The following is a 19,294-nucleotide window of genomic DNA, read 5'->3' on the forward strand; positions in this document are numbered from 1 at the left end:
AAACTAGACTAGTGGGCGGGGGGGTGGGGCAGGGCACGGGGTAACAACCGCACCGGGGAGCTTGATTAGGGTGCTAATGGCATCCGTGAACACACTTGTTAAAGTTCATCAACCTGTGTGCGTGCTCTGTGCATTGTGCTGCACCTAAATCACAACCCAATAAAGTGGTTTTCAAACATCAGCTGCAAAGAGGGGCTGTCCCTGGCCCCTCGAGGTCGAGGGCCACCTCCCACTCAGCCCTCTCCTGTCTCCCTCCCCGCTCCTCTCCCTTGTGGCTTTCACCATCCCTGAAAGAATCCCACACTGGACCATAACGTGGGGAGGGCAGGAGCTTTGAAGCCTCATTCCCTTTCTGACCCTGGCAGCTAAACAGTGCTTGGCACAGAATAGGCACTCACCAAGTACCCCCGGTGCGCGAAGGAAGAAGGGGGGAGCGGCAGCAGGAACGGCCACGGGCACCTTCCCGAGCACCGCTGAGTGTGAACACCAGAAGGGACCTCAGGGGCCATTCACTTGACCTTCCTCAATTCTGACAGGAGGAAATGGAGGCAAAGCACAGGGTGATCCTGCCCAAGGTCAGAATTAACGGTGGAAGCAGGTCTGAGCCCACACATCCCAGTCTTTCTCACTTATACCAAATATGGCTCAATTCACACGTATAGACATACTCTATAAACAGTCACAAAATGCCTATAAAACATAATATAAAAATTTTAAAAGCATAGTTTTGAAAGCCCAGTTAACTATAAAAATATTATTACAACCAGACATCCTTCTTTCAAGCATTAGGTTGTGACTTCCAATATAAGTGCTCATTTAAACAAATCTTTCTTGCAGCAGTAGAAATGAACTGGTAATACGGTAATGGATGTTCAGGTATTTAAGCATGGACAATTACGAGTCAGACTGTTTCTAGTCACCTGGCATGCTGTTTACTGCCCATACTTCACAATTCAGATCATTCCTGGCAAGTCATCCCTCAAAGCTGGCTGGAGGTTTGAAATGTTTAATCTGTAAACCTCGCCTTCCCAGGGAAGCACAGGCCAGCACACTCACGCCCACGCATTCCTGTCAGGTAGGCTGCACGGTGCCGTTTGAGCACAGAAACCGGCAATTAAGCAGAAGAATGGCATTGCACAGAACAAGTTTCTGCGTCCTAATCTGATAACTGCCGACATAAATTACCTCCTGGAGGTAAGAGAAACACCGCACGACATAACATTCACGTTTCATATTTTGAGAAATAAAAGGAAACAAAGAACATGCATCTTAACTGAAACAACCCAGAACAATTTTACTATCAAACTAGACTATGCTTACAAGACAAGGCTACTCCCAGCTTTGATGTGCGAAGACAGCAAACCGACTGCTCAGATTCAGCAAACCAGAAAAAGAAACACGCATTTTTTCCATCTTCTCAGATAAATAAAACCTGTAGTTACCTACTCAGAGTTCTGAGGACGACTTACTCTCAGTTCCTTCCAGCGCCGTCTGCCTGTCTCAGACGCATCTCTCGTCCGTCAGCGGCGTTTTCTCCTGAGGCCCGTCACGCCTTTTCCCCTCCTTGGCGGGGAGCTTACAGGTGTCACACACCTTTTCTTCACACTCGCTCAGTTCGTCATTCAGCCCTTCCAGTGCTGCGGGCCTGCTCTGCACAGCACCAGGCCAGGCAGTTACAGAAACAAGGACGCTTTCGACGGTCAGTACCCAGGGGCGGCGAGGGCTGCTTGGGAGGCGGGGCCTGCTGTCACGGCGCTCGGTGGTGACGGCCACCAGCCGAAGTCTGAAGGGAGGCTGGCACGTGCGGGTCACGGGTACAGACCCTAGAGTCACCTGCTCCAGTCCTGAGACTCTGTCTTCCTCCTGTGCCCCCTTCCCACCTCACTAGCTCTCTATTGCTCCTGCCACTTCACCCTTTTGCCATGTCACACGTCCCCTAACATCCAAGAGTCCCAGGACTCAGGGCCTGGACGGCCCCGGGAGGCTAGCAAGTGTTGGCCTGCTTCCTGGTCACCGCCCAGTCCTCCCCTTCTCCTGGCTTGGTTCTGCGATTCTCGAAACACTCTCACACATTCCCTTCCTGCCTACCCACAGTTGTCCCGTGTGACGTGCAGCCACGGGCCTCCTCCCTGATACAATGGAACCCTCCGGGCCTCACTTACCAGCTCAGACAGTCCCACCAGAGCTTGAAGACCTGCAAATACCAACACAGCAGCAGCCCCCGAGTCTAACCACGACCTCTCTGCTAGCACTCAGTCTGACATACACACAACTGTCCCACAACTGGATCCTCTCGGCCGTCTCCTGGCATATCGCACTTGACATGCCCAAACAAACTTCAGACACCACCACCGCCCCCCACGCCCCCCACATCGTCTCCCCATTTCAGGAGACGGTAACTGCATCCCGCCAGTCGCTCAGCCCCAAGCTCCTGGGATTACCGGTGCTTCTCTCCTCTCACACGTCACGTCCAGTCCAGCAGGAAACTGACTGTTTCTGCTTCCACAATGCACCAGCATCCGGCCAGTCTCTCCCCCGGCCCCCAGCACCCCGATCTGAGCCCCCGAGTCCTTGCAGCAGCCCCTACCGGGCTCCTGGTTTCCCATTCTGTCGCCCTACAGTTGACTGTTAACACAGCCCTCCACGGAGAGCCCTGAGTGGGGCTGGGCGCTGCTCCGCTCCGGTGCCCAGCGCGGACGCCCAAGTCCTCACCCTGGCCAAGTAACCTGCTCCCAGGAATCTGGCCCCAGGGACCTGGACGCCCTCGTCTCCTGCCCCTCCCTGGTCCACAGCGGCCCCACTGGCCTCCGTGCCGCTCCTCAGACACCACAGGCACGTGCCCACCTTGAGCGTCCACACGTGCCCTCCTCACCAGTGTGCGCCCCGCCCCGCCCCGCTCCCTGGATCCACGCAGGTTTAGTGTCCGAGCGGTCTGCGTGGGCTCCATGTCTAAAATAGCCGCCCCTCCCTACTGCGCCCCGCTGCCCTCCTGCCCCCGCCCCGCAGCCTCCGCCGGCACCGCCGCACGCCAGGCCGGCGCCTCCCTCCCTCCAGGTGGATGTCAGTTCCCTGAGGACAGGGATCCTTGGTTCACCACCTAGGACGGCATCTGCACACAGCGTGCCCTCCACAAAGGCTTCGTGGGTGACTGAGGCAGGCGCCCAAGCTGCAGTCAGAGCTCTGCCAGGGTTCCACTCAGCCTCTCCCTCGCGAATGTGGAGCAGCTCGGGACCACCACTGGGACGTTCACTTCAACTCCCTTCCTGGGAATGACAGAGTTCAGCTGTCTTCCCGACACAGTCTATTCGTCATCCAACAACACGCAGCTCAGGAACGGAGGCTGTCGGGGCGGGGGCGGGTTCTGAGCATGGTCGTCTCCCCCACACCCATTGTTGCCCCTCGCCCCGCGCTAAGGCACCTGTGATCGCCATGCAGGGATCATCTCCGTGTCCTCCTCCCACCAGGCCTGGGACTTCCATTAAGTCCTGCCTTAACTGGAAGGTCACACTGCCCTCCCTTTGTCAACAACTCCTGGAGTTAGGGGTGAGCACAGAAGGGACAAACAAGGCGCACACAGGCGTGCTCGGCGCTGACGCAGGCGTGTGTCTCTGCAAGAATGTGGCTCGTGGCAAATCCAGGCTGACCTATAGTGTTTCAGATTGAAAGCTGGTGCCCCCAAAAGGAGAAGAAAGATGAAAGTAGTGTAAGGAAAAAATAAATCAAAAGCACGAAGAAGTTTCCCCAAAACAAAGTGAAGAGAAGAATTAGCCGGATGCGGAGGAGAGCATGCGATTTAGAGTCAGGCAGACCCAGTCTGAGTCCCAGCTCGGCCGCCTGCCAGCTGTTTGCCCCTGGCTGGGTCACTTAACGCCTCCGATCCTCATTCTGATGGCTAATTACACCTGCCTTGGAAGGCGACTGTGAGGGTTAGAGGAGATGTGTTTAAAGTGGTGCTCAGGAAGTCATAGCTGGAGTTACAATTGTTAATAGGCTGTTCAGCCAATTTCTCAAGTTGAGGAACATTAGACTTAATGTTTCCTTGAAAATGAAAAAAAAATCATTTAATTGTGAGCCTAAAGGTCACATTTTTAAGGTTATGGGATAATATTTAAAAACAGGGGAGTTGGGATGGCAAGATGAGGTTCCCCCTCCCGAAGACAAGTTCCATCTCTCCCCTGTGTTAGGGGACCGACCTCAGAGCGCCAGGTTAACAGCAGGTGGCGAGGCTTGACCTGTTTCAACAGGTGTGGAACGCTGAGTCAGACGTTCCACTTGTACATGATCCCTCTGCTGGTGCAGGTGCTCCAACGCTGTCCGACTTTTGTCTGCCAGCCGCCTGGGAGGGGGCAACGCATAAACGTCCCCTATCTGAGGTCCAACGCTGAACTTTTAGAAGTGGAAAGGAGTGTACCTTTGACTTATGTATAAACTTGAGAAAACTACGTGAGTCCTGATTTATGATACTTTGCATGGCAGGTACTTAATAGACGTGGGGGTGATGATGAGGTGGAAAATATGAAACTAAAGGGCCTTGAAAACGTGTAAATATCCATAAGCAGCCTCATCTCAACCCTTAAAAGAGCCTATACCGGCATATTATTCTACTGAGATTGGAGATCCATCAACGCAGTAGCTTCACGCCGCAAGCGGCCCACTTGTGTGGTGCGACGCTGAGGGAAAGCGCTGCCGGCCCCTCCGCGTTACTAGCTCACCAGGAAGTCAACAGTCTTCAGCAAGCATCTGCCAATAAAAAACGCAAAGCTTGCAAAATTAAGAGTTGTTATTTCAGTCTGTATCCTTTTGTAACATCTTGAATAAATGTTGCCTAACGAATATAGCTAGACTACAAGTCAACAAGTGAATTACTACATAGTTATCTGTTGCTGAGTTAAAGTAATTCTTCCACACTGACACTGATTAGAAACTCCAGGGTTTGAGAGAAGCCCTAAGTCAGCCCACCCCCCGCCCCCAGGAGTGACTCTTCCCCCGAATTCAGCCTGACGCTGCCCAGCCGCCCGGGGCTGACACTAGGCCCTCCAGAATATTTCACAAGAACCCATCTCAGCTGCCTTTTCTTTCAGCCTAACTGTCTTCGATGAGAACGAGAAACTGATCCCTCATCTTTGTCTCACCCCAACCCCAGAGGCATCTGCTGTAATTGGAATCAATGTAAAGGTGGATACCTCAGAAACTTTTAATAAAATAAAGAAAAAGGATAGAAGTCATCCCATTTTCGAAGGTAACTGGTATTTTCGTTAGATTTTTAAAACATGGCGTTTATATGTTTCAATACTTTTCCTGTTTCCAATAACCAAAGTAGAAACGCCTGCTAAATAAGCTTAAGAATCGTCTTGGCTCAAGCAGGGTTCGGATGCCTGAGTGAACACGTGGGCATATTGGGCTTAGAGAGGGAACCGCATAGATGCTCAGGCCAGGGAGAAAGTACATTGAAAATCTATTCAGCAAATTCTTACACATATCTTTTTTGGGAAAAAAGCAAAAACAAAAGCATTTTCTCTTCACGAATATTTTTCTGAGTGCAACTGTCTGATGGCATAAGCATCTGACTTTCTGCCCAAGCTTGCAGCATTTCACGGTTCTTTCAGCAATGTCCAACCTGGAACCCTTTACATCTGGCATACTGTCTTTAAATTACATTGCAAAATGTCCGCTTATGAAATATGTATCAAATGTTCTTTTCAATCACTTAGAGCTCCAAAAGAAGAAACCGTTTGGCCTTAGATAATACCTTGAATGTGACACAGGCAAGAACACCTTGAAATAATGCTTAACTAATCACGAAGCGACTACTCTGCTCTAGGTGGGCGAGCCACTAATTAGACGAAGGGAAATGAAACTGTCACGGTGGGGTAAGAGGATAGAGAGAAGCAAGCAGTCATCACTGCTTTATTGTCAAAGAAAGTATCGAACACGGCTCAGTAAAGAGAGGGAAGAACCCACAGCCCTGCAAGTAAATACCAGCGCTCATTAAACTAGCGCATGGCGCTAACCCAGCTCAGGATGACAGCGGCCTCCCAGAAAGCGCGCTCGGAGGAGGAAAAGACCGCGCCGGCACGAGCGAGGGCGCCTTAGTTGGGCCTGCAGCAAACTGAATAGCAACATTACATGGCGATTTTCTTAAAGGGCTTAAAAGTTTCCAAGCCAGTCTGAAAATAGCCTTTTACTAAGGATTGGGGTAGGTCTCCCAGGCTCGGTCATTCTTTCCAAAGCTTAATTGATATGCTTAACATGTAAATGGTGTCAACAAGCACAGTGAGTTGTGTATTAAATGTAAATGCAGGGAGCAACTTACATTCGGTTGCTTGGGATAATCTTGTGTCCTTCTCGGAACCAAGTCACTTGAGGCCTGGGGCAGCTGGCGAGGGGCAGGAGGTTGAGAACGGCTGCCTGTCCTTGTGAGACCATTTTTCTCTGGTCTGTATCCTTGAAATTCCCCATATCTGCAGAGAAAAATCAGACCTTTAAAGTTCTAGAAAACTCTTTTTGAGGGGGAGGGAGATCAAGGATGGAAACAACTGCATGTTACTGCACAGTCACCGCTGTTGCTGTAATTAAGCAGCGGGACGAGGGACGAGCGACAGTGCTGGTGAGGGCGGCTGGGGGGGGGTGGACGCGAGGCAGAGCCACGTGCCCCCAAAGTGGCCCCCACACGTGTGACTCAGCAGAACCTCCTGGGCTCTGTGTTGCTGCAACAATACAGTGAAACGTTTGCAACTGATTCTAACAGTGACGAAAATTGCTGAAAAGCATCCTCACGCCACAGGAAGCATTCTCAGAAGTGGTAACAACGTTTTCAGAGGCTGCCCTCCTCAGAGGCTGCCACCCAGGCACCGCTGTCCTGCTCAGCGCCTCCTTCTCCTCGTTTCTGGGGTGAACGACCCCAAGAGATCTTCTGGGAGAAATACTTTTTAACCATTGATTCGTTTTCAGAGGGTTCTCCAAACCCCACACTACTGACTTAACTTGGGGCAGGTAGGTTTCTCCCAGTCTTTGTGCTACCGGTTTACAACATTCAAAAACTGGGATCGCAGGGGAAAACCCAGCCATCAGAGTGTGGGTATAAGTGGCCAATTTAAAAATTAGTACTGTGTGAAATTTCTGGAAAATTTTCACATTATGACCAGGTACAGATACATGCATACACACACCAATGTGGCATATGTGCTGTATTTTTGTCTGAATTCAGGTAAATTTGGAATAGTCCATAAAAGATCTCTATTATCAATGGATTTGTGATTCAAAAGAAATTATTTCCTATGTTACAAGCAGCGTTTAATATTCTAGGAAAAAGATGAAACAAACAAATGAAACAGATTAGGAAAACGTTCATGGCTATTTTAAATTAAGGGGAATCTGTTACCAAGGAGGAGAAGAGAGAGAGGAAAACCTAGCACTAGAGATAAAGGATGGAACAAGGAAAGCGTAATGAAGGACGACAAAGCCCAAGTTTTAAAAACTAGAATTTAATGCATTGTAATAAAGCCTAAGTGTATTCAAATGTTTGGGGTATTGACCGTAATTTTTCATTTGTGAGTTATGTTTTCAATTACTCAGCTGAATGAAACTTCTGAATTCCTCTGCAGGCAAGTTCGGCTGAGCGACCTCACCACCGCCCTTCAGAAAGCTACGCCTTCCTGGTGATTCAGCCCGCGCCTCCGCGCCCGCCCGGGGCTGCTTCGCTGCCGCAGCGGCCTCAGCTGGGGTCAGACGCAGCCCGGGGAAAGCACTGTCACCGCTGTGGGCGCGGCCCACTTTCGGAGCTCTTTAGAGCCCCCCGAAATCCACTGCGACAGAGCCATGTGTGATTCAACCTTTCCTACCGCGTCTCACTTTCTTCTAAGTGAAGAGCCGCTTTGCTGGCGGCTTCCCAACGTAACGAAGCCCACAGGCCGCGCCGGCGGGCCCCGCCGGCAGGGACTCCGGGCTGCCCAGGCACCGAGCGCCCTGCGGGCCGGCCCCTGCCCTCCCGCGCGCCACAGAGCGCCGGCAGGCCCAAGCCCCCGCCCGCCGAGAGCCCCCCGGCCACCGTGCAGAGCTTCGCCCTCCACCGCCGGCCCGGAGCGGAGCGCTGACTCGGCCCGACAGCGCGGCTGCCGCTGTCCGCGCACTTCTGCTGCGCAGCGCAAGGCTTTCTAGGCAAAACTGGGAGTAACGGATTGTGAACTGATTTACCTAGTTGGGCTTAATTTTTCATTTTAAAAACATTCGGAAAAAAAATAAAAGCTAAGAGCAGCCAATTCCTAAGCCAGAAGGCATCCTGTCCACTTTTTTTTATCCTCACAGTGCCTTACAGGGCCCTGGATCCACTGGACTGGGAGCAGCGGCCTTTACCTCATCTTCACTGGACATGGACTGTTTACTTATCTTCCGATCAGTTTTAGCGATTATCCTAACCCCAGTAGAACCCGAGACAGAAACTCAGTCCCCACCACGGGGAAGGCGACTGGCCAGCACCCACAGACGCCGCCGTGCTACTTAACGCTTGCAGAGTTCTCCAGTGTGCACGTACATGCGACGTGAACTTCTGATCTTCTTTGTAAGAGCGCTCCCATTCTGTTCCGAACCACACAGCGGTAAAACCCAGCATCCAGCCTCTGTAAAGACGGAATAATATACCTGCCAAACACCAAAAAGCAGTGTTAATGGTTCCGTATCTGGACAGCGCTGGCATCTCGCCAGTAGGTGCTCAACAAATATTTTATTTTCGGTAATCAGTATCTATGTGGCCCTTCCCTGACCAACACAATTACTGCAACTGCAATTTATTAACTGCTGTCTGTCTCTCCAACAAGGCTGCAAATATGACGTGAAGCTAGGTCCTGGACCTGCCTTGTTCATCACTGTACCACTGTGTCAGGCACGGAGCAGGTGTCACTTATGACTGCTTGAATGGATGAGAAATGTTAAATAGCTAAAAGTCGTTACTCTTAAAAATTAGATCTTTCAATTTTTTTTTATAATTCTACCTCTCATAATTTTCTAAAAATTATTTCTAGAACTGGAAGCAACCTTCACATACTATGTTGTGCCACTGTGCATAAAAGTGCCAACAATGCAGGACAAGACACAGGACGCTAAGGCAGAGCAAGCAGCAACTGCCCAGCACAGCTCCCCTCTCCACCCACAGCAGGGCACAGGCAGCGCCCAAAACAGCCCACGTGCTTTCCCATCCTACTCCACGTATGGCCTGACATTAACTTTACAAACTTTTCTGAATGACTGAAAGGTCATTTCATTTGTACTTGCCATTTTCCTGTGACCATAAGTAACCATTCCTCAAATTAATGCCTTTCTAAAAAACTTCAGTAAAACTTTATAGGGGAAAAAAGGGGTAGTTAGAAGACACAGTTCCCATAAAAGCGCTGGTTTAGGCTTCCTGTTAGTTTTATAATGCAGGATGTTTTTAAACCCATAAACAATCAGGAGATACAAGCAAGGACCCCTTGAAGCAAGTCCCACAGCTCTGGAGTTCAAACCTTCGACACTGCTTAGGAGAGCACATTAATTGGTTTCTAGACAATGTTCTTCAAAAATCAGGAATAAAGCTTGAGTCCTGGATACTGTTCACACATGGGAGGCTGTCTATCCTAAGAAAGAATAAAAGAACCATAACTGTCTTCTGAAAAAGAGAAAACATAGTGATGCTATCCTTTATGAAGAGTGTGCTCTGGTGTCAGATATCTTCAATTTAAAAATACTTCCTCTTATAAAGTATAACCAGAGAGACTTAAAACAAAATCAAGCAAAAGGCCCCAAGTGTGGTGTGCTGTATTTGCTCAGCTCCCAGGCGTACCTGGAAATCACTTACATTCAACTAATTGCTCATCTTTTAACTTAAGTATATCCAATAGGTCAACCAGAAAAAGGAGCTCATCGGCATAAACATTTTAAATGAATAAAACATTTGGAGAATACAGGTCATTCAATATTCAGCAAATAATAATCTGATAACCATCTTGAGATCCTACGGCAAGATTAATAAAATGTTTTCTGAAAAAAATACTGCTGAGTTTCATTCTTCAAAATTGTATTCTATTCTGAGGAATGGCTCATCTCAAACAAAAACATTAATTGGTAGAGACAATCAGAACAATACTAAACTGAAAACACAGAGTCAATGCCATTTATTTAAATTACCAATCAAGACTAGAAGGATGAGCAGCTTTGATTATTATATACTGTGATGATAATGAGGAGGAGTTTTGAGACTAGGTTAAAACAAAGTCAACAAAAGTTTTTGGAAAAGAAATAACACAAGTTACTGGAACACATATCTGACAAACTACAGGCACAGTTTCATCACTGCACCATGACGATAGTTATGTGACTGCTCTTCGTTCCGTTTGTCTGTTCTTGCAGTGCCCTGAACAGATTTTAAATTCTTACGCATTTCTACGGTAATCCCGCGCACTTCTAACAAAACGGCTCTGCTCTCAACAGGGAGAAACAAACAAAGCTGAAGATCAGGCCTATGCTGCCCGGCACTGTCTCCGTAGTCTAACGTCTCACCAGGGAGAACACACACACGAAAGCTGCAAAGTACTCCACCTATCGCAGGAATTCCTACACAAATTATATTCACCCAACAGATGGGAATATTCACTACAAGCCGATTGTTTATAAACACATATTTTTAAGCAGAGAAAGTTTCCTGGCTCTTTGTAAGAGAGTATGATAAAAATCTTAGCACCATATGCCACTAAAATATAGAAAATGCCTGCTCCTATTTCAAATAAGCACAGCAGGGAATGTTTGAATTCACTGTATCAAGACAGACCAACAGGACGTTTTCCAGAGCTAGTTCATCATCAGGAATAGCAAATTCAAGAAAACAGAACACAAAATCACAACAAAACCAACAGTTTAAACGTCCATTTCTGCTACGTAGAAGAAATCCTCTCCTGACCTGCCACTCGGAAGGGGCCATGGGAGCGACCCCAGAACGTGTCTGGGAAGCAGCTTTCTGCCCACTTCAGCCCACAGACACCTGCTTGAGCAGCTGTGCACGGAGAGGACACCTGACATCGTCAGCCTGCCTGGGGTCTCCACCACGTGCCGAGAACTCTCCACTACGAGTGTTGGTGGAGGCGGAGGACCCCTGCATCCCCAGGGCACAGGTACGAGGCACTCCGTGACCACGGACACACACACTGGATTTGGGGACCTGGGGCTGGTAATGCACAGGAGAGTCTGTCCAACAGCAGGGATGGTGGGGCCCAGGGAGCCCTGGCTCAGGGGAACGCGGCAGTGGCTCAGGCAGCGGCACCCAGGGTCCAGTGGTACCAGCAGCAGAACCTCCTGGGGCTCCTGGACTGATCAGGGCTGATCTAGCTCTGGTGGGCTCAGCTCCCCCTGTTCCTGCCCACCGTCCAGTCAGCCCAGTGATTTAGGAGGAACCCAGTGTCCAGGCAACAACTCCCTTTTTTGTTTCCAGAAGAGACGGTTTGTTTAGTTTGTCCTAGAACTCCCCGGAACATAGTCAAAACAATTTTGGTTGAAAAAAACTTCTGAAGTTACTAGGTACTCACCATGGTCACAGAAGAACCTAAATCATGCCTCACTGAATCATCTTGTTTTAAAAAAAAATCATGGCCTCCTGGTTAACCTCTAAGAATCACTGGATGATAAATAGTACCCCAAACTGAGACTAACTAACCTCCTCTAAGGAGCATTCCAGATGTGAGCCACGGAAGTTTTAGAAAGCGTCTGACAAAATAGCACCTGGTTTTAGAACAGTTACTGTCAGGCAGTTCTTCTCAACAAGACTGAGACGCGTGGCTGAGCACGCAGGTCTGCAGACACCTGCCGTGGCTCAGGATGACGAGACCACATCCTCAGTCCAGAAGGGGAGCCTCTCCCTCGAGGGGAGGAGGGCCAGGAACATAGCTCAAGTCAGGAGAAAGAATTTTCACACCCACTAAAATGAGATATAAGCATTTTTTGTTTAGTGGGCGTCTTCATTTTGTGTTACTCCAGGTAAGGCAATTCCCCACAAGTTTCATTTTGTTTGCGGGTATAAAAATACCTGTTTTCTATAATACACTGTCATATCTCGGCCCAAAGCCCACTCATATCTTTAAAGTGAAAAAAGAGTTAAAAAATACAAAATTAAGCTGTTCATATCCTTCTGGTAACTACTTCAATTCTTTTTTTTGAAAACCAGTTATAAATAATTGTATCTTCAGTTTTATTGTTACAAATTTCCTATATGAAATTTAAAATGTGGCCAACAATCAAAAGCGTATGTGTCCACAGCCGGCAGTTTTCTCAAGCAGAGAGTGACATGAAAAGATGTAGACTGAAACGTGCTAAGAAAGAGACAGGCACAACATTCTGAAGGTGTGTCCAGCTCACTAACAGCTTCTAGACGCTGGGTGGGCTGAGGGCTATGTTTTGAATCCTTTCAAAAGAGTTAAAGTAGTTAGCATGAAGTTAAAGAAAACAATGTGATAAACACGGAAGTTAGACGATGGGAACATCGTATTTGCAAAAGTTCTTTAATCTGTATTTTATTTGCCTAAAAAATGTATATTAGATTGAAAGAGACAATAAGCAGGCTCCTGCTGGGAGTGGACTCAGCACCTGTGGCACCTGTCACAGGTGTCTGGGGATATAAACCTGGGGGCTACAAGGCCCCCAGGGATCAAGTGGAGGCTGCTATCCACATACCATGAGTAACCACTTTTAAATTTTATCTTCACTCCTAGTCACAAAAGTCGATCCAGAATCTCAAGAGTTGCCACTGAAGTGTTCCTAAGACCCTTCAGGGATTGTGGTTTAAACGATTTTCTCCAGCACGAACAATGTTTGGGGTCATTCAGTCTTAATTCGTTCCTACCTTCTATTATCAAGTCAGGGGCAGAATAGGAGAAATTCACAATTCAGGAAACGTGAGGTCACGACTGGAACTAGTCTGCTAGATCTGTCATCAGGGGAAAATGCTCTCTCCAGTCAGTGAGAACGGAGCTGCAGAAAATCCTTGGGAAAGACGTTGATTTTTTAGAGGTAAAAATCCTTTATTCCATCTCTGTTACTTAATTCCTTATATTGCCAGGTTCTCTAGAGACATTAAAAAAACGTTTAGGACCATTCTGTGAAGGGTCAAAGTATCAGGGGAAATGTTAGTTTCCACGCAGTTAAAATTATCCACACCAAAACACAATGGAAAGAGGGCCTAAACTATTCAGAATTATAATATTAGCATAAATGAATTAGAAACAAATTAAAAAGCTTTCACTTGTCTCATACGGAAGCATTTGTCGGCAATTACATTGCAAAATTGTTTGGTCATTCTGCCTAAAGTTCTTCACTTAGATTCCACAATCATTCCTAGACAAATGAATCACATGGAAATTAATTCTCTAAATTCAAATCATCTCCAATAAGAACTTTTAAAAGCTCAATGCTAATTCCCCTTCTGAAATTCTCCAGAAACAATCATATCTGCTATAACCACATGGAGTCAAAAAGATAGTCAATTAAATTCAGATACAAATACAAAAAGCTTGCAACTGTGTAGAAGGGATATAAGCATTGGGACACACCGTCCTAACACCAGAGATCAAAGTCAAACGCAATCCCACGGAGTCCTCCCACACAAGCCCTGGAAGTCAGTGCTGGAAACTTTGACTTGGAATGAGGTGAGAACAGTCCATCCCCTTTTATCTTCCACAGTTTATTTCCCCCTTCCTTATAAACAGAGACAAAAGAACCTGACGCCTCAGGAAGGAGAAATTCCTAATTCCAGGGCTCCTAAATATAACTATGTGATACAGAAGAAAGGCCAAAATTCAGTTCTAAGTTTCACGCTCCTTGTCCCAACCATTCAGATCTTGGCCACTAGGAAGAGAAAGCTACCCTGAGCCGTAAGCAGCTCGGGCCTATAAAGAACTCTGCTTACTGTAGCCAAAACGGGCAAGACCAGTTCATTCGAGCCGAAACGTAACCTGTTGCTGGTGGTGTCGTGAGCTCAGAGCTCCCAGAGGACAGGACCGATGGAGAGCGAGGCAGCGAGCAGAATCCTAAGGAAGGCCAGGAAGGCTGGAGACCAAGGTGGGAGTCACACGGGCCGGCTGACGATGAAACCAGCCAGCTCCATTTCACTTAAGAAAAGGGTTCTCAGCTATACAGACTTTCCTTCTTGACAAGTAGGGGACTCAGCAGATTAAAAACAAGACGAAACAAAAACCACGTAGAGGAGTCGAACCCATGGCTTAGTGACAAAGTGTAAGCAACTGCTTTGTCTTGGGGTCTCAAGCCTAAAGGATACGGCCGAGGGATCCACGCGGCAGTGATACTGAGTGTGCAGACATCTAAACACAGAATATCTGACCATTCATTTAGGTCTGCTTTTATTTTCTTAGGCAATCTTTTTTAGTTTTTTGCTTGTTTTTGTTTTATAGTTTTTAGTGTAAAAATATTACAAATTCCGTGTCAGAATTATCTCTGAGTTTTGAAGCTATTTAAACAATTACACACACATATAGTTACATAAATTGTATATAAGTAAATATAAGTTGCAGCTTATTCTTTCCTAGTATACAGAAATATAACTGATTTTTGTATGTTTATCTTGTACCCTATCACATTGCTAAACATACACAAATTTAGCAGCTTTTTAAAAGATACCATGTTTTCTACATAGACAATCATGCCACCTTCAATGGAAGACATTGTTACATCTTCTCTTACATCTAGATGCCTTTTATTCCTTCTTTCTTTTCTTCTTGCACTGGCTAGTAACTGCACCACTGGGATCTGCCAAGCTTCTCAGGTTGGCGGGTTTGTCCTTTTTTCATCAGTGAGAAAACTGCTCAATATTTCTTCAAATATTCCTCCAGCCCTGCCTCCTTTGGGATTCCACCTACCCACTTGTTAGGCCATCTGAAGCTGTGCTGTTGTTCACTAATGGTCTTTCCTCTTTTTTTTCTGTTTGCCTTTCATTTGCTGTATCTTTAAGTTTACTAATGTTCTCTTCTGCAATGTCTAACCTGCTTAGAGTCCCATCCAACGTGCTTTTCATCTCAGACATCACAGGCTTCATCCTTAGAAGTCTGCTTTCTGCCCTTCAGTATCTTTCACGTCTCTAACTTTGATCACGTGGGATACAGTTACAAGGTTTCATTGCCTTTCTCTGCTAATTCTAACATCTGTGTCAGCTTTGGTTTGGTTTCTATTAGTTGATTTTTCTCTCCATTATAGGTCATGCTTTCCTGCCTCCTTATATGCCTGCTCATCTCTGATTAGATTCTAGACATTGTGAATTTTACCCGGTTCGGTGCTGGATTACTTCCATATTTCTATAAATGTTCCTGAGCTTTGTTCTCTGATGCTGCAAAGATACTTGGAAATAGTTTCTGATCTTCTCCAATCTTGCTTTTAAGATGTCTGAGGCAGGACCAGAGTCATATTTGGCCCAGGGTTAATAAGCCCCCACTACAGACCCCAGACACGCCTGTACACCGTACCCAACAACCTCATGGGTTACGAGGTTTTTCAGTTTGGCTGCTGAGCCCGGGTGAGTGTGGGGGTCTAGTGCCGCCACCTCTCGGGCAGTTCTTTCTGGCCTTGGGTAGCCTCACGTGAATGAACTGATGCATAACTTGCTAAGCACTCCCAAGAGAGCCTCTGCAGAGCCCCACGCTCTCTCTCTGCAGCTCTCTCCTCGCCAATACCTGGCCCTTGGTCTCCCTGAACCCTTGGCCCTCTCCAGCTCCGGGGCTCCCCCAGGTCCCACCTGTGCCCTCCCTCTCTGTGCCGCAGCCTGGAAATGCTCTGAGGGCAGTGAGCGGGCAGTCACAGGGCTCACCTCCTTGGCCTCCATCTCTCAGCCAGCACACCTTTGCTGCCTGATGTCCTGCCTCGTACAAACCTTGTTGCATACACTTTGCCTGGTTTCATGGTTGCTTAGATTTCCTGTCTAAATTCTCCTTTATTCCTCTCAGTGATGTTTTCTACTTTCCTTCATGCATGGTCTGCTTGTTTCTTATAAAGGTTATATTCCCAGGCATTTAATAAACTTTAATACTGTAGAATGTTGGTCTTTTTATAGGACATAAGAAAAAGTAACTTTTCCCTTAACTATTCCTTTTTTTAAACTGAAATAAAAAGAATAAACACCCATCAAATTTCTACTATTTATACTGCAGTAGAAACTGAGCCACAGAGACAGACCACATAAGGAGATCATAAGATTTTCAGCAGTTTAGAGTGTCCGATTGTTCCTTCTGTTGTAACAATGAAGTCCTAGAAATTCCTGGCTTAGATATACATACTTCGAATATAATTATAAAACATTTTTAATCCCAAAGTAGAAAATAATTTAGAGTAAGTAGTTTCTCTTAAAAAAAAAAAAAAAGGATACAAATCTGCCCATGACACCTACACAGCTTTGTTTATATTACTGAACCACTGTCACCTTCCCAGCTGGCCACCCGGGCCTCAACATGGCTATAAGCATAATGTTTGACGAGACTCACCAAAAATCACTGTGCAGTTTGTAACACAGGCAGCAAAGGAAATGCTATTTTTTAGTCAAAGAAGGAAAAGCTGAATTTATCCTATTTGCTTTTTTCTAGGGCTCGCACTTTCATAACTGACACCAAAGGCTGGTGGGGGTGGGGCAGGGGAGAAGCAGGCACTCAGCTGCAGGGAGGAAACAGCTACCATTTTCATGAAGCGTCCATGTTTTCAGCCTGAGACCGACGGCAGTCCCATGAAGGCTGACATATGACAGCTGAAGGTACTTATTGCAAGGACGCAGATGAAAGAGTAATTTGAAAAAACAGCATGAGATTTTCAGACAGGTTTTATGTCTTGAAAAAAACGATGACAAAATACAATGGACCCTTGATAACCCATCTCACTGTCTGGAGCCTTCAGCGAACGGAATATAATTTATCACATCTAACCCAGGCCATTCGTGCTTCAGAATAACCCATTTCTCCTTAACGAGTTTCTAGTGAAATGGTAGTGGAGCGTCTACCTTATTTTCATGGTCCGTCTATGATAAACCACCTCCTCGAGCCCACTTCAATACAACCAACTACGCTCTGTCTTCCTGAGAATTACCCAGGGTGCGTCGCGTTAACAGGGAAATCTACCAGCGCAAAGAGCCACGCAAAAGAGCCCCATCTCCTTGCTTATTTTTAAGTTGACACCAAAATTGTTCTATCATAAGCTTGAGTAGTCGCATATATAATAATGGTATAGTGTATGTTTTGGCATTTTAAAATGAGGCAGTCACACCACTGTTTTAAATGTATCCAATGGAATCAAAATAATATAGTTATTTTGATATTCACATTATATATTTTTAAAAGTAAACTCTCTGACAGATGGAACTTTCATATTGTTCCTTTTCACTCTTTGAAGCTGCATATTCAATCAATTTGCCCCACAGAATTTGATTCTAATGTAATATATTTTTATGTCTGGAAGATAGTTATCACCCAACATACCTCTCTGGGAAAAAAAAAATAACAATTTTAAAAGAATTTCCTTTGAGCAAAAGATTCCAACAGCTTAAAAATTCTTCTTCTGGAATTACATGTCAATTGTAATTATTATTAGTACACAGTTAATCAAAACAACATAGATGTATTATAAGTTTTGGAAACTAATTATTAAACATTAAAAACTTAGAAAGGAAATATGTCTCTGGAGTGAAAGTGGCTTTTTTCCCCAATTATTTTACATTTTACTGAATGGAAAGTTATTTACTATTAGAATAAACAGAACTGGACAGGAATTAACAACAAAAAGAAGAGGAGGTATTGATCACATATCTGCATACAGTTCATTTAAATCTAATGTGTACACGGAAGAAATGAATAAACAAGGAGAGAAGAGGCTGGCGCGAGCCAGCAAGCAAAACACACTGAAGTAATAAAAATGGCCGGGGATTTAGAATATCAAATAATATCTTTTTGCAAACGTTAATGAAAGTGTCTTCCGAACGAATGAGAAAACACAAAGCAGAAACTTTGCTGTAGCGCATGTTCCACCTACATCAAGACAGACCACTGGTCTGATGAAAATAACAGAACTTTCCACCCCCCCTCCTTGGGATCTGCACTGAAGTCGCGCCAAGCCCTTCTCACCTGGGCAGGTGAGCCGGAGCCCAGGGTGCTTCAGAGAAGAGCATCTCTCTACTGGCTTCTCTTTTCTAACAAATCTTGAAAACTCTAACTCTACTCTGTGTAAGTGGGTGAAAGCCATGGGGCGTCACCCTTGCAACCTGGAGAAAACAAGGTGCTAGCCTGTGGTATTTCTTGTCAGCGCCTCTTGGCTTTGTTCCCAAAAACATTTCTTGAGGCACAGTATATACTCTGATGATACTGGAGAAGAAGAGGTGAGGGGGTTCACAAAAAGCGGCGCGGCTCTTGCCGCCCACCTACACAACAATCCGAGTTAAGAAAATCCCAGGACTGCTCAAAAGACCCCTGTCTGGTGTGGCTCTGCCCTTAAAAGAAGTGTGGGCGGAGTGAAGGCAGGAAGCCCTTCTCCGGGACGACAGGTCTCTCCAAGCCCTGGCACCCTGCACACGCTGTTCCACGGAAGGCTCGAACTGCGAAGGGCATGCCCTTCTTTTGTGAAGTGGAAGAAACAACACAAAGTGGGTGTGAAAAGAGAACCGGCCGGTGTCAACACCAAGGCCTGTTGTCAGGGAGCTCCATCTCAGAAACATGCCCGTGGAAAGTGGAGATCGAGAAAACAATCCCTTTGCCACCATCCATGGCCACGTACTCCAGGGTTAAGACCCCTGTTATAGACCACCCACATCACTACTCCTTTTTATGAGGAAGAACAATATGGATTCTTTTGAAACCTTTCTTCCAGGGGCATATAAAACATTACATCATTTAATTTTCATGAGAACCCCCTAAGGTGGGTTTTAGTACACCCATTTTACAGATGGCAAAAGTAAGATCAAACTGGTCAGATAACTTGCCCAAAGTCAAGGAGATGATAAGTTGAATAGAAATACTGAACTCAAGTCGTCTGCCATCAAAGCCCACTGCTCATCACGGTTCTCATCTGTAAGCTCACTTTTTGCTTTCTTTATACCCATTCTGACAAACCGAGCCCCATGTCACATTACAATAAAATATGACCTTGCCTAGAATTTATTAACAGATTGCTTGTGGGCCAGAAAATACTCTGTTTTACATAGATTAGAGCCTTTCCATGTTCACACCACCACGAATGAAGTGTGATCACTCCACTCTGCAGATACTGCACGTAGGGCTAAAAGTGGTTTTCCCCAGGTCAC

The 19,294-nt window shown here is 46.3% G+C and overlaps 1 protein-coding gene across 5 annotated transcripts in view; it reads right to left on the minus strand.

The window, feature by feature from the left end:
- Window positions 1-19,294, minus strand: part of SDK1 (sidekick cell adhesion molecule 1) — a 719,511-nt gene that overhangs the window by 427,134 nt on the left and 273,083 nt on the right. For 3 of the 5 annotated variants that reach the window (XM_072943395.1, XM_072943396.1, XM_072943400.1), the window contains 2 exons: window positions 8,531-8,637; window positions 6,314-6,461 (listed from right to left, as the gene is read on the minus strand). In XM_072943395.1, coding sequence (XP_072799496.1) covers window positions 6,314-6,461; window positions 8,531-8,637 — 255 coding nt within the window. Of the gene's footprint in view, window positions 1-6,313; window positions 6,462-8,530; window positions 8,638-9,497; window positions 9,609-12,859; window positions 12,928-19,294 lie in introns of those variants that run through there. The other 2 variants (XM_072943399.1, XM_072943397.1) reach the window with 2 other exon arrangements.

Source organism: Vicugna pacos, chromosome 18 (genome assembly GCF_048564905.1).
Source record: "Vicugna pacos chromosome 18, VicPac4, whole genome shotgun sequence".
Taxonomy (NCBI): Eukaryota; Metazoa; Chordata; class Mammalia; order Artiodactyla; family Camelidae; genus Vicugna; species Vicugna pacos.